The following is a 15,554-nucleotide window of genomic DNA, read 5'->3' as shown; positions in this document are numbered from 1 at the left end:
TTCAAGCACCGTCACTTCACTGGGCCTGGTTCCTTCCGAGACGTGCAGCTGTGTTTCTGCAGCCTGACCTGGTGCTTCCCACCGGGGAGAGAGCAGGCTGCCGGCCCAAGGAGGCAGGGCGAGGTGGCACCCCCTGCCAGACCGTGGGGAGCACCCGGACCATGCAAAAGCACCTCCTCGTGGCAGGAGGACCCCATGACCGCCCCGAGGACCGGGAGAAGCCGATGTGGATGTTACCGGGCAGCCAAAACCAGCAGGCTGAAAGTGGGCACGCAGCCACCAGAACCGCGCCACGTGGGAACTGGAGGACGCCCCAGCCCTGCTGCTGCCACCCCACCAGGCGTCCCCCACTCCCGCGGGGCAGCACCCTCCACGGCCCTCCCCTATGGTTACAAGCACGGGGGCTGGCATGGCCCCAGCCAGCTTCAAACCCCGGGTCTACACTAGCTGGGCAAGTTCCCTAAACTCTGTGCTCATGGGAATTCCTTCATGGAGGCGATTAAAGAATATCAAGCAGTTCCTCACTCAGAATATGTCTGGGCCAGGGACAGTCCTCTACTCGCCCCATCCCTGCGGGGAGAGAGCGCCAACACCCTCTGCGTTCCAGAGAACACGGGTCCTCGCCGGCGGCGCTCGGGTTGGGGGACACAGGAGGCATGGCCGTTCCCCCAGAGCAGGCTTCCGAGGGCCCTTAGGAGGGGGAAGCCCCTGACGCCCTGTCAGGTAGCCTCCATGGGGAGCAGGCAGGTCACGGTCTGAGGCCGGGCAGGACTCTCGCTGCACACCTCCACCTGGCTGGCCAAGCGATGCAGTCCCCCCACCCCGCTACCCCACGGAGCCACGCCTGCAGCCTCAGAAACCACCCTGCAGCCCCCATCGCTTCCGATGGCCCACCCGGCATCTGACTTAGAACATCCACAAGGGAAGGCCTGACCCCACCGCACACTCCCCTGATAATTAAAACTCCTCCCACGGTCCCCCTCTCTCAGGAAAAGGCAACCAACCAGCTGCCTGGGCCTGCACCCCGGAACCCGGCTTTGCTTCCTCCAGAATCCATCCCCTGCTTGCTACCCGTGTCTCCCACAGGGGCTTCACCAAGGGCCTCCAAGTCCTAAGCCTTAATTCTTTGTCCCTTCTCTGGGAGCCCCAGGGATCCCTCTAAAATGTTAAGTTGGATAAAACCCTTCAGCGGCTTCACAGCTCCCAGGATAAGGCCAGGTCCCCACCCCAGCCTCCAAGGCAGAGGGCCTGGCCCACCTGCCCAAATCCCCACTGGCCCTATCTGCCCCCGCCACCCACGGGGCCTCTGCATTCCCGTCCTCCCAGCCTGGGGTGCCCTCCTCCCCAGACGCACACTGAGGGTCTCCAAACTCCAAGTCAGACATCACCATGGGTGAGGCCTACTGACCACCCACACAGGACTGTCCTGCCCCCACCCCAGACCCTGCGGGGTGCTTCCTGGCGCCACTGCCCCCTCTGATAGGGCAGGCATCACTGCAGCAGGGGCTCTACATCCCCAGAAGGCCAAGTCCCTCCTCCCTCCCCTGCAGGTATTCAACAGAAACTCGGGAGAGCGAAGAATGGATGAAATCACACTTGCCACCACCGGGTGCCCCGTGCCTTGAGTAGCCTCCCCCTGGCACCTCCAAAGGCAACTGTCAGTAAGCCCCTTCCTGCCGCGGCTCCTTGGCCCCTCCCCATGTGCCTCTGCCCACCCTGGGCCCCAAACCTCTGCACAGGAGCCCTGCACTGGCCCCTCCCCAAGGGAAGGCGGGCACCCCCCACCTCCTGCAGGGTGCCCTCCAGGGCTGAGCCTTTTTCATTTCTGTCTAGCCTATGCCAATTCTACAAAGTACTTATTCTCCAAATTGGGAGGGCCCCATGGAGGTCATCTGTCCAAGCATGAACCCCCGAAAACCCCCGACACAGAGCACAACCCTTCTTTAATATCTTTAGCAAGGGGACTCCTTACTCTGTAAGAACCCCCCGGGGTTAGGGTCTTAAAAAAAAAAAAACCGCCTCTCTCTGGGTTAATCTGCAATGGAGGCTCGGAAGCCTGGTGACCCCCTCCGGGGCCATCCAGGATAAATCTCGGGCCCTGGCTGCTCTCCAGACACCTGCAGCCGGCCTGAGGGCTGCGCGCATCCTCGCTGGCGGCCGGCGCCGGGCCCTCGGGGTCACTCGGGAAGGGGCTCGGGCGCCCGGGCCTCTCGCTTCGGCTCCCGCGCCCCCCAGCCCAGCCCACCCCCTGCGCGCTCTTTGTCAGCCCGGTCCCCGGGGCGCTCTCCCGCCAGCCCCCACCGCACCCCGAGGCCCCGCGTCCTCCGTCCACCGGCCTCCCCACCCCCGGGCTCCTGCTCCCCGGCCCCGCCTGCCGGGCCTGACCCCGCTCTCCCCCCACCCCCGGCCGGGCCGCGCGCGACCCCCATCCCCGAGGACCCCCTCCGTCCCCCTCCCTCCCCCTTCCCTCCCCCCTCCCGGCGCTCCCGGGGGGGGGCGCAGGCCGGGCGGGGGGTCGCCGGCCACACTCACCCGCGCCGGGGCCGTCGGCGCCGGGCCCGGGGCTCCGCCACCAGCGCAGCAGCGCCCGCGCGGGCTCCAGGCTCACCACGCAGCGCTGCTGCTTCACCCACAGCTCGGAGCGCAGCGCCTCCATGGCCGCCGGCCGCCTGGGCCGCCGGGCCGCGTCCTCCGGGTGGGGGGCCCTGGCCGCCGCGCGGGGCCGAGGTGGCGCGGGACCGTTAGCGGCCCCCGGCGGCGGCGGGTGGCGGCGGGTGGTGCGGCGCGGGGCGGGGCGGAGCGGGGCTGCGTCACCCCGTACGCGGGCGCGGGGGGCGGGGGGGACGGGGGGAGCGGGGGCGCGCGGCGCGGAGACCCCACGGGCGGGCACCCCCGGGCTCCGAGGCGCAGGGTGGCTCCCCGGGCCGGCGCCGAGCTGGCAGCGCCTTCGCGGCGGGGGCCTAATGACAGGGCCGGTCGGGGCGGCCCAGACGCGCGGCGTGGGCCTCGGGCCGGCCTCCTGCGCCATGGCCGGGGCGCCCGGGCGGGTGGGCGGCCTGGCAGTAGGCGCCCGCGGCACCTGGACGCCCGTCGGGATGTGGCGCCCGGGACGGTCAGCTGCCCTCTTTAACCGCCTGCCCCCTCGCTGCCCTCGTCCCCCGCTGTCTGTGGGGTGAAAGCGCTGCGTCAGCGCCAAGCCAGGCAGGGCCCCCCGCAGGCCGGGCACCCCTCACGAGCCGCGGCCCCTGAGCGTTGGCCGCGTGCCAGGCACACCTGCTCACAGGCCCATCCTCACCTCACCACCTGGGAGGCAGGTGTGAGCTACAGGGGGCCTGCTGTCCAGGAAGGGGCACCGCTGCCCCAGCTTAGAGGTTATACAGCTGCTCGGGATGGAGCCAGGCATTGAACCAGGCAGCCCGGGTCCACCCACCGTGCTGGGCTGGGCTGCCGGCTCTGTGCGCCTGCCCCGCACCAGGGCTGCCGACTGGGGGAGGGGTGGCATGGCCCGGAGGCCTCCCAGGGCCCAGCCTCTCAGAAACTGCCAGCCTGTGCCAAAGCTGGGCTGGGGCTGCAGGGGTCAGTCCCTGCTCCAGGGGCCCACAGGCTGCGGAGAAAGGATGCTGGGATAGACATGAGGTGTCATGGACAGGCAGGGAGGACTTGCTGGAGGAGGAGGCCTTCCTCCTGGGGGCTGGGGGAGCTGGGTCAGAGCCTCCCAAGGGGTCGGAGTAAACTTCTCTGGGGCCTGAAGTCACCTGGGAGAAAGCTGGGGGATCAGTTAGCCACCCCTCCCCCCTCATGCAGGCCCAAGGTGAAAGGCAAGGTTGTTCCTGGACACCTTGCAAACGCACCCCTCAGAGCCGTTGGATTCTCTCCTCCACACTTGGGGCCGGCTCCAACACCCCCTCCTCAGGGAGGCTGTCCCCACCTCCAGCACACCCCAGCCCTCCCCCTCAGAGCTTGCCACCCCGGAAGTCACCTTTATTACTTTCATTTTGTGTGTATTTCCTGTCCCCACATATCCACACAAGCCTCCAACTTGTCGATTGCTGGACCTCTGGTGCCCAGTAAGCACTCGGGCTGTTTGTTAAATGAATGACTCTGTCCCTAACTTACCAAGAAGAAGCCTCAGCTCAGAACTGGGGACTGGAAAGTGCCGGAGCTGAGGCTGCCCCAAGGTGCCACCCAGGACTCGGCCTGCCCAGCCCACTGCCTCTCAGCTTGACCACCCCCACCCCTGGTGCCTGTTGCAGGGTGTCTACACCCTGGCTCTTATCCCACCAGTTCCTTGTGACTATCTAAAGGTGGGAATGGCTGATGAGTCACTCCTGGCTGGGAGCAGTGAAGGCTCGGACAGCAGAGGCCCAGGGACCATCCTGTGCCTCCACAGGGTTCAGCTAGGAGAAGTGGAGAGGGCAGAAGGCCTGGCGAGAGTCCCAGCCTGCCCTTGGCAAGCCAGACCTGATCTCCCAGCTGTGCATGTGGGGGACGGACAGCCAGGCCTGCCCTGCCTCCTCCTCCCAGGAAATGTGGATGCAAAACTTCTTTGGAAATCTTGCCCAGTGGGAGGCGGACTCTGTGTCACCTCTGCTGGTGTGAAGCGGGCTGGCTGGCAAGGGCAGCCCTCGTCCCTGCCCGGGGCCTCTGCCTCCAGCCCCCTGTGGGGAGGCTCCTTCCACTCCTCCTCCTTCATTAATTTGCTGACCCTCCAGATGTCCCCCATCAGCTCATAAAATCCTCCTTGCTTACCCTGTAGCCAGAGGGGGGCCCGATGAGGGCTCGGGAACCCCCACTTCCCCCCAGGTCATCAAGGAGCTCCAGAGAGAAGACGTCTGTTACAAGAACACCCAGGGCATGAAGGGGGCCCCCAAGGAGGGACACCCTTCTTCACTCTGAATTCCACCAGGCCCTGTGGTGTGAAAAGGGGCAAGAGGGTGACGTGAGGTGAGGCGAAGGCCGAGTTTTCAGAAGGGGGGCTTGTTCCCGCTGTGGAGTTGGACAGGGAGAGGGGACGGGTGGGGGGCTGCAGGCCCACAGCTCTGCCGCAGAGGAGCTGCCGGGTCCCTGCCATGAGGAAGGTGCGGCCATTGTGAGACCTCCAAACACCAAGTCGGGCCCCGCCTGCCCTCCGAGGCCGGCTCTCTGTGTTGGGCATGCGCCTCAACTCCCCAGGGCCAGCCGCCTTGCTCGCCTCTTCCCTGGCCCTGGCCGAAATGCCTCTCCCACTTTTCTGTCTAGGACCCCCCTCCCTCCATACCTCATGGTGCCCTGGCAGCACCCCCACCCCCCCATCTGCACAGGGCTGCCCGGCCACCTGCCTGGGCATCTCGCTGGTCTGTGTGGGCACAGCTGGTCCCAGCCCCGCTCAGCAGCTGGACAGGCCCTGAGCCACCAGATGAACCAAAGAGCACAGGCCCTGCTGTCCCCACGTGGGACCTTTGCTTGCCAGGAGGCCCTTCCAGGGTGAAAGTAACCAGGTGACACAGAAACCTGCCGGTAATCCAGGTTTAGAGAAATTTACACGTCACATGCCTTATCTCCAAAACTCATTACAGGAAACTGCCCTGGACACCAGAGCTGAGATTAGTTGCACCCGGGCCTGTTAGAAAGCTAAGCCATGAAACACACCCAGGAAGGAGGAGGGGCTCTTGTTTGGTCTAAGTGGCTGTTGACAAAACCGCTGAAACAAACTGATCTTCCTGCTGGCACTCAGCAGCCAGGGATTCCTTTTCAAATGCAAGTCAAGAAATCCCTGCCCTCTGCCCCAGGGCCCTGCCAGGTCTGCTCTGGGCCCCCCCTCCTATTTCCTCTTTGTCCCGTTCCCCAGCCTCAGGAACCGCCTTGTTACGTCTTGAACATGCCAAGCTCGGTCCCATCCCAGAGCCTTTGAACAACCCAGTTCCTCCTCCCGGAACACACTCTCCACCCTTAGCCAATGGTGTGGCTCCTGTTTACCTTTCACCCCAGCCTCCGCTTAAATGTCATCTTAGACAGGCCTTCCCACTGCCCCCTCCCAGCCCTGCCCCAGCCCCTTCCTGCTCTTGGGTTTTTCCCAAAGCTTGGATGCCCACCTGCTGCTGCGTTACATGTTTACACGCTCATTTGTTTATCGTCCATCACCCCTGCTAGTGGGTGCTTTCCAAGGGCAGGGCTTTGCCACTGGATCCCCGAGAACAGTGCCCGGCCCAGAGAGTGCGTGAATGGACAGAGGGTAGATGGAAAGGGGCTGGTGGCGGAGGGGGGTAAAAATGTTCAGGAGCAAGAGAAAGGGGCCACCAAGCAAGGAAATGCTTTGTCCTTCCTTGGAAAGGAGTCCAGCCAGGGCTCTCTTTTGCTCCGAGAGCTATAAAGGGATGCAGAATCGAGGATGTTTGCTGAGTGTTTTGTTATCAGTAGAATTAGAAGCATGCTAATAATCCTTCAAGTATTTTAAAAGAAAAAGAAAATTAAGCATAGTCCAAGCCAAAAAAGGCTCAATTGCAAAGACTTATATGTCTTTAAGAAGGAAAAATGAGAGCGATAGTAGAACTGTAACAGATATTACAGGAAATATGAATGTGCTGATTTATATTTAAGAGTCTCAGACTAGATGAAACACAAACCTCAATGATGTGCTGCTTACAAAGGATGCTTTGAAAATGAAAGATGCGGGCAGGCTGAAGAGGAGACCACCGAGGCCCTTCCCTCGTGGGCCTGAGCAAGGGTGAGCTCCTGCCTCGTCCTCTGAGACACAGCCCGAGGCGTGGCAGCTCGGTGATGCCTCCTGATTACCCCTACCCAGCTGTCCTCGTGCCTCCAAATGACTTCTCATGACAGCTCTGTCACTCGGTGTGATAGCATTTGTTTACCCACTTTGCCTTTCCCAATAGACTGTGTCTTAGCCTGACCCCCCAACCCCCATCCAAGGACACCCCAAAAGCAGAGCCTGAGGCCAAGGCTTGGGAATGACCTCAGGGAACAGGAGTAGGGGCCTGGGGAGAGTGGAACGGTCCCCGAGCTGGTCAGCAGCTGGGGCTCCATCCTGCTGGTGCCGTCCCAGGGGCCCTGCGGAGTGCACCCCAGGATTGCCACCCCCAGTTTCAGCCTCCATTCCCCTCCCACTGTTGTTAGCCCCCTCTCGCCAGCAAGGCTTTTGCATTTATGAGTCTGAATTTTTTCTTGCAATCTCACGCCTGGTGTGAGAGAAGCCTGGGGCAGAAAGCAGAACATCTGGTGCAGCTGAGGCTGCCACTGGCAGTTCGACCAGTGTGCCCCTGGAGTAAAAAGTAGTGGAGAGAACATGAAGAGGGCACAAGGAGGGATGGATGCAGACTGGGAAGTCTGTGACACAGGTCCTTGTCTTCTTTATTTTTGTGTCCCTGGTGCCTAATACAGAGCCTGGCAAATTGTAGGTGTTCAATAAATATTTGCTGAATGAATGAATGAATGAATGAATGAATAAACATGCAAGCACAGGAAAGTCAATGGAGAAATTTTAATTCAAAACAAAGTTGAATTTAAAGCAGGGGTTGAAAATAGAAGCATCGAGGAGAACAGACATTAGGGCGTGGTGGGGCTTGGGGCAAACCATGCGTACCCACCTGTCAAAAGGGGGCGGGGCCTCTCAGCTCCAGCCATTTGCTGCCCTGTGGGAATGGGGATCTCTTGTTGCTGTGTTGTCAAGAGAAGCATTTTCAAGGGAAGCCAGAAATCCATACTTTTTACTTTGTGATTTTGAAATATTGGCAACTAATTCCAAAACAAAGTATAAAACCTTTGGCTGGACAACACTGTAAGACAGACAAAGTGCAGAGGCAGGCCAGAGGCCTTCAGGGGCCAGCCTGTCTGTGGCTTTGGTTTAAAACCACTACAGATGAGCCAGACCTAAAGGGGCATTCTTCAGTGATAGAGATTGATGAAACATAACAGCATGGTATATATATACCCCCAAATAGCAAAGAAACAAAATCATAAAGGAAAACCTGCCAGAGTGCAAGGAGGAAATAACAGAAATGGATGCACTAGTGCCACTGGGCTTTGAAGACTGCACCAGAATCCCAGCACGGCCGGGGCAGGGGCTAGAAGCAGAGCCTTAGTGAGAGACACAGAGCCTCCGGCCCACAGTCCAGGGCCCCCAGCTGGCCCCGCAACCTGGAGCAAGGAGTCATTGCCAGGGAAGGGGAAGGCTGGACTAAGGGAATTAACAGGGGCACAGGGAAAGTCACCAGCCAGGGGTACCTGGTCCAGGCCCCTGCCTAAGCCACACCCCCCACCAGAGCTTTATTCCTGTATGATGGCTTTATTACGATTGAATTCACATGCCCATGTAAAGTGTGCAGTTCGCTGGTTATTAGTCTATTCGCAGAGGAGGGCAACTCCAACACTGTCAGCTTTAGAACATTTTATCACCCACAGAAGAAACCCTGCACCCATTAGCAGTCGCTCCCCATTCCCCCCTCACCCAGCCCCTGGCAAGCTCTGATCTGCTTTCTGTCTCTATGGAGTGGCCTGTTCTGGACATTTCTTATCAGTGGAATCAGACAACACGTGGCCTTTTGTTTCTGGCTTCTTTCACTGGGCATAACCTTTTCAGGGTTCATCTCTGTGGCAGCACGTATCAGTGCTTCATTCCTTTTATGGCCGAATGATATTCCATGGACCATTCTGCTGATCCATTCATCGGTTCATGGGAACTCGGGCTGCCTCTGCTCTTCGGTTATTGCAAATAAGGCTGCCGGGAACATTCACGTACAGGTCTTTATGTGGATGTATGTTTCCTCTCTCTTAGATATTGTGCTGGTGTGGAGCTGTTATGTACCCCAGAAAAGGCCCTGCTCTTTTGATCCATCCCTGTGGGTGCAGACCTGTTGTGGGTGAGACCTTTTGAATAGGTTATTTCAATTGAGATGAGACTGACCCCATTCAAGGTGGGTCTTAATCCTTTACTGGAGTCCTTTATGAGGATAAAAGACAGGAAAAGCTGAGAAAGCTCAGAAACACCCAGAGAGTTTGGAGGGAACAGCCACAGGGTAGCTAAGAGAGGACCCACAGAAGCTGAGAGAGGAGCCCCTGGAACCCAGAGCTGAGAGCAACGACACCCGGGAGAGAAGGAGCAGCAGGCACTGGCCACGTGCCTTCTCAGGTGACAGAGGAGCCCCGGATGCCAGCAGCCGGTCTTCAGAGTCCAGCTATCGCCCTGGTGATGCCTTCATTGGGACATTTTCATGGCCTTAGAACTGTAAATTTGTAAACTAATAAATCCCCATTGCAAAAGCCAACCCATTTCTGGTATGTTGCATTCCAGCAGCTTTAGCAAACCAAAACATTTATACCTAGGAGTGCAATTGCTGGTGCCTATGAAAACGTTTTGAGGAACTACCAGAGACACTGCTGTTTCTAAAGCAGCTGCACCATTTTACATTCCTGCCAGGAATATACGAAGGTTAATTTCTCCACATCCTCACCAACACTGAAAATTGTGTGTTTTGCTTAGTTTTCATTTGGCCACCCTGGTGAGTGTGAAGTGTTATTTTGGTCTTTATCATAAAGCTTTGTTGTAGCTTTATCAGTAGTAAAGCTGACATTTTATCCATGTTTGACTTCTGTGTCTTGTCCCTCACTTGGATCTGAACATGGGAGAAGAAAGGGAGGTTATTTATTGGCCTCACCCTCAAATCCCAACAACCAGCTCTGTGCCCTTCCTGTGGCAGGTTCTTCCCCTTTGGGTAGAACCAGCCCTCCTCCCTTGGTTCCCCGCATTATAAACTTCGAGTGCAGCATCCGAAAACCCAGGGGCATTCCTATCTTTTCCTCTCTTCGAGAGTAAACTTCTCAAGAATAGAAACCCCATCCCATTGCCCTACCCTCTGGGGCCCAGTGGATAGATCTCTGGGATCTTTAGGGGAAAGTGCCACGATCAATTAGTGATGCCTGCCTCTGGTGGGGGCAGCTGACATCGGGGCTGCGGCTGACATGGGGGTTGCGGCTGACATGGGGGGGCTGTGGCTGACATGGAGGGGCTGTGGCTGACATGGGGGGCTACATCTGATGTGAGGTGGGGACAGTGACTGACATGGGCTGTGGCTGACATGGGGGGGCTGCAGCTGACAGGGGGGCTGCAGAACCAGCAACAGGGTGTCTAAGACCCACTGTGTTGACTCAGATCCCCAGAAAGCTCTGTGGCCAGAGCGTCTGTCCTCCAGCTCTGTAGAAATGATTTTCCACGCTGGACTCCAGCCCCTGGGACATGAGCAGCCAGTGCAGGGTGAGCACGTCAGGTTCAGGGCTGTCCCGCCAGCCGCCAGGTGACCTTGGGCCTGGTGACCTTTCCCTTCTCTAAGCCCCCTTCCCCCTGAAAGTAAACACGGGGTTGCAGGGAGCCAGGGGATCTCTCAGGGTCTGGCTCTGGGACCTGGGCCCCCTTCTGTGCTTCCCCACTCCATAGGCCCCCCCACATTCAAAGGAGACCCCGGAATGGCCAGGGCCCAGGCAGCACGGCTTCCCTGCGAGCGGCTGCTGAGGAAGCCACTGACCTTTCCTGGGTGGCCCCTCTGCCCTTCTGCCCGTCACAGCCGCTGCAGTGACCTCCAAGAACTGGGGGCAAGAGAAGAGCCTGCGAGAGGCCCCCATCATGTGCACCCCTGCCCCCTTCCTCCTTCCGACAACTGCCCTCTCCCTGCTCTGTCCCCTCCCCATGGTGGGGTGGGGGTTCTGCCTGTGGAGGGCCAGCGGGAGCGGCTCTGGCTGGGGAATCGGGGAGCTGGGCCTGAGTCCTGCTCTGCCTCGAATCCATAGCTGGCTTCTGGGATCTCAGCTTGCCCATCTGCAAAACGGGGTGCAGAAGGGGTGACTCCAAGGTGCCCACCCGCTCTGTGGGGGCCATGCTGTTGGCCCCCAGCCTCAGCCAACCACCCGCCGCTTCCTCTGTACATTTTGTGACCTTCCCAGGAGCGACCTGTGGGAAGGGCCAAGTTTCGAGTCACACAGGATTTGCTTTGTCTCCTGCCTAAACTCCAGTGGAAAAATCCACCTTTCCATTTACTGCCTTCCTATTCCAACAAGGAAATGGCCTGAAGCTGGCGTGACCACGCGTCCAGCGTCATAGGGCAACGCTCTTTAAAAGATGCCCCTTTGCCGGGCTGCTCCCATCCTCTGGGGGCAAAGGGCAGCTCGAGGAAGGGCCTGTCGCGCTGGGGCAGGAGAGCTCCGGGTGGGCGGGGCCTGCGGGGTGGCCTGTTGGAGTTGAAAAGTGGGAGGGGCCTGCAGGCTGAGCGCTGTGTAACTGATCACTCAGCGTTTATTGAGCACCCACTGGGTGCTGGTGGCCCCACCGGGCAGGCCAGGGCTGGTCCTGGAGGAGGAGAGCACCCTGGCCCCCAAGCTAATGAGCACCCATGTTCCCTGGTTGATGTGATGCCTCTCATCAAAGTAGTTCCCCACTAATTGCTCCATTTGATCTTCAGAAGGACCCCGTGAAATGGGCACGACAGTGGTGATGTCACCGCTTTACAGTCGGGGAGGGCGAGGCCCAGAGAGGGGCCGGGCTGCCTGGGTCACAGGAGCTGCTCCACTTTTCGGGGTGTGATGCCATGACCGTGGGGCCCCCCAATACAGGAGGGAGGAAGGAGATGAAGGGGGAGCAGCTGTGGGCAGCTCTGAGCACCTCGCGGGATGCGGGTCCCAGGCTCTGCATGTCTGGCTGGCGCCCAGCACAGGGCAGCAGGTGGCCCCAGGGTGGGGCTCGGGGAGGAGGCTGCCACCTCCTGGGATGGGGAGCACGAGGAGGGCTCCGTCACCTCCCTGAGTTTGGAGAAATGGCACTCAGCTCCTTTCTGGCCCCTGGACCCTGCAGCTCGGCCCGGTTCCCACCCTCCCCGAGCCCCTGTTCTGTGCCTCAGCCGCAGCTGGCCCTTGAGGGGCTCTGCACGGGTGTGGAGGGGTGGCCGGCCCACAAAGACGCCATCAGCTCAGCGGGCGGGAGGCAGGAGCCAGGAACGGGTGCTTGGGGGGCAGGCCTGGAAGCTGGGGGGCTGGGCGCATCCCAGGGGCCGCAGGGTTTGCTGGGCCTGGAAGGCTGCAGTGACCTCAGCGATTGAGGGCGTCGGGGGTAGGAGATGGAGACAGCAGAGGGCACCCCCAACAGGCGTGTGTCGCGGGACAGAGTGATCGATCAGGTTGGCTGGGGAGCAAGAGGAGCCCCCCAATCAGGGCCGCCTTGAGTGCCAGAGTGAGTCTTCTGGGCTTTTCCCAGACAGAGGGAGCCATGGATGGCCCCTGAGCAGAGGAGAGCTGTCAGCCAGGGGGGCTCAGGCAGGCGGTGCCAGGAGGGGAGGGCCCAGGGCCAGAGGCATCTGCCGGGGTCAAGGCCTCTCCTCATTCCCTGGGGCCCAGAAGGACCTGCTCGTGCAGCCCCCGAGGCGGGCACCAGCAGAGTGCCAGGGCGGCCGGACGCCGAGCGTGGCTGAGGCGGCAGCGAGGGGCGTCTGGGGTCAGTGGCTGAGGGGAGCGAACAAGGAAACCGGGCAGAGAGGGCGCAGCGCACATGCCACGGGTGCTCCGACAGGCCTTGGCGGGGAGCCCGCGGGACAGCACCCTGTGGGCCTGAACCCCTGGCTGAAGCCTCCACCCTGGCCCCAGCTCGGCCGCCAGCCGGGGCTGAAGGGAGGGGACGGCAGCCCGAGCCCCCGGAACCCTCCCTCCCCCTCCCTCCCCTCCCTCCTCCCCTTGCCCCTCCCCTCCCCCTCCCTTCCCCTCTCCCTCCCCTCTCCCTCCTCTCCCTCCCTCCTCCCCTTGCCCCTCCCCTCCCCCTCCCTTCCCCTCTCCCTCCCCTCTCCCTCCTCTCCCTCCCTCCTCCCCTTGCCCCTCCCCTCCCCCTCCCTTCCCCTCTCCCTCCCCTCTCCCTCCTCTCCTCCCTCCTCCCCTTGCCCTCCTCCCTCCCTCCCTCCCCTCCCCCCTCCTCGTCCTCCCCCCCTCCCCTCCCCTCCCTCCTCCCCTTGCCCCTCCCCTCCCTCCTCCCTCTCCCTCCTCCCCTCCCCTCCCCCTCCCTCCTCCCTCTCCCTCCTCCCCTCCCTCTCCCCCTTCCTCCTCCCCTCCCCTCTCCCTCCCTCCTCCCCCCCCTCCCCTGCTCTTCTCCCCTTCCCTCCCTCTGTTTCTTACCTACCAAGCCACTTCCAACACCAGGTAAAGTATAAATAAAGTTGAGTCACATTTCCCAGATGTGACTAATGTTTTTAAACAAAGTGGCTCTGGCTAAGGAGAAAGAGCCTGTGCCTTTGATGATAACCGGGCAACAAGCTGGCCACCCTCTGCAGCCCCTGTGGCCATCAGGCCTGGCCTTGCCCTCTGGGCAGCAGGGTGGACAGGGAGGGAGGAAAGCGTCTGGGCCCCCAGCCTGGGCTCCCCTGGCCCCCGGGGTGCAGCCTCAACTCTCCAGCTGCCCTGTTCATTTACCCAGTGTGTCCTGAACGTCCAGCCGGCAGCTGCTGACCAAGTGGCCCTGAGGTACCATGGTGGGGTGGGGCAGGGGGCTGTGGCAACAGGGATGGGGTGTGCATCCTGGAACCCCATCCAGAGACCCCTGCTCACCGGCCTGGGCTCCCCCCCTGGTGGACCAGCACCCTCCACAGGTGGCTGGCTGTTCCAGGCTGGGGGTGTCCAGTCCTGGGCACCCTGGATGCCGTTAGGCCAGGGGCACAGCAAGGGCAGCTGGACATGGGGAGTGAGGGCCTGGAAGGTTTCAGCACAGGCAGCCCATGTCCAGGGCTGGGTTCCCACGGGACTCCCCAGAAACCCCGTCCAGGCATCTCATTTCAAACACAGATGCCGTCCCCACAGTCTGGTGTGCCCATGGATTCTGGCTGGGGCCCATTTCTGGGACGGGCTGTGGGGTCCACATCAGACTCATCAACAGGGCCTGGGCCTCTGCTTCTCTCTGGGCCATCAGGAGACGTTTGGTCAAGGCGCCAGGGATGAACAGCCGGGAGGTCCAGGGATGGCTCTGTCCCCCTGGGGCCCTCTGGCCACCATTCTGGGCCTGGTGTCACCTCACTTACAGACCTGCCTCCCTGCTCTGCCTTCCCTCGTCTTCATTTAGAGGTTTTGGTTTATAAAGGTCCTCGATCCTTTGTCATAGTGGGTTCTCCATGTAGCCCTGTGAAGCATGCAGGGCAGGGGTCCTTGTGTCCACGTTACAGCCAGGAATGCAAGACGTGAAGCCCCGGTGCAGGTTGTGGGCTGCTGGACATCAAGCTGAGCACTTTCCTCCCCAGCCCGAGTCATTCTGAGTCCCACAGGCCATGAGTCACTGCAGACTGTGCAGCTCCCTGAACATTCACCAAAGGTAAGGCGGCACGAGCTGCAGAGGATCACAGGACCCAGCTCGAGCTGATTTTAAATCCCGGTTGATTTCCTATTTCCAGTGGACCTTGGTTGAGGTATACGCCCTGACAGAGCGGCCCGAAACCTGCCATGGGGTTGGCCCTGGATTGCAAAGCACACTCCAGCCCCCTGCTTGTGTGTCTTTAACATGGACACTGTGACACCTCCTGCGATGGCCCCTGGGACATGGTGGGTCCTGAGGATTCTACTTTAGTAATTTGCTGAGCTGGGCAGTGGGTGAGGATGGTTCCTGGAAAGCCAGAGAGGGTCAAACTGATCTGCCCTGGAAGGGATTGGAGAGAAGATGGGGGGAGCAGCAGGGCTTGAGAGTTGCTGAAGGGAGAGGACTTTCCGGGGCAGAGAGAGATGTGTAAGGACGTACGTGTTTAGGGTCACCTACATGGCGGGCAGCCCGATGCCTTGCTCCATCTCCTCCAGAAAGCCTCAGAAAGGTGGACCTCCTTCTTCAAAGAGTTTGGAGTCTGATTTGTTTCTTTTTATTGGATCCCACAATAATAGATGTGGGTGGGGAGGTCTTTTTTGTTGTTAATTTTTGTTTCTAAGTGTTTGCCTTTTTTCTTTCTCTTTTCAATGTAACAATTGTGGTAATAGATTGTGAGCTACTGATGTATTTAAAGAAAGTAAAAATGAATGGGGGATAAAAGAAGATGGCAGCATAGAGAGGGGTAGAAATTAGTTAGTCCCCCTGGAACAAATAATAAACAGCCAGGAACAACTAGAAAATAATCTGGAATAATGTGGGGGAACAAATGTGACCATCCACTCATCATACACCACCCTGAATTCAGAGGAATGCCCAAGATCACAGCATAAAATCTGTAAGTAAAAACTGCAGATAGAAACTGGAAGCCCTCTCCTTCCACGGCCTGAACTGCAAAGCTTCGCAGCGCTAGAGAGCAGCTCTCTCCGAGCAAGTGAATACAGCTCAGCTGAGCACCAGCTGGGGTTTTAATTAGCACACGTGGACTGCTCAATATAAGCTATGAACTCCCAACAAGCAGACAGAGGCTTTTGATGATGACTGACCTTGGAGAGCTGGAGGACCTCTCTGGGAGGGAGAGGGAGCCCAGAGGACCAGGTACTGTCTCTGGCCAGTGGGTGAAACTGAGGGGGGCTGCAGACTGATGCCAAAGGGGGTCATTCTGTCCTTTTTTTTGGGTCAGTGGAGAAAGCCTCAG

The 15,554-nt window shown here is 59.9% G+C and overlaps 1 protein-coding gene across 3 annotated transcripts in view; it reads right to left on the bottom strand.

Annotated features, from left to right (window-relative positions):
• Nucleotides 1-3,419, bottom strand: part of CERK (ceramide kinase) — a 53,133-nt gene extending 49,714 nt beyond the window's left edge. The window contains exon 1 of one of the 3 annotated variants that reach the window (XM_037845778.1): nt 3,296-3,419. Coding sequence is in view for 1 of the 3 variants with exons in the window: in XM_037845777.1 (XP_037701705.1) it covers nt 2,533-2,656 (124 nt within the window). In the remaining 2 variants the exon portion in view is untranslated. Of the gene's footprint in view, nt 1-2,532; nt 2,781-3,273 lie in introns of those variants that run through there. The other 2 variants (XM_037845779.1, XM_037845777.1) reach the window with 2 other exon arrangements.
• Between the last annotated feature and the right edge of the window lie 12,135 nt (nt 3,420-15,554).

Source organism: Choloepus didactylus, chromosome 8 (genome assembly GCF_015220235.1).
Source record: "Choloepus didactylus isolate mChoDid1 chromosome 8, mChoDid1.pri, whole genome shotgun sequence".
NCBI lineage: Eukaryota > Metazoa > Chordata > Mammalia > Pilosa > Megalonychidae > Choloepus > Choloepus didactylus.
The sequence above is the reverse complement of the archived record's forward strand: the minus strand, read 5'-3'. Positions and strand labels throughout refer to the sequence as shown.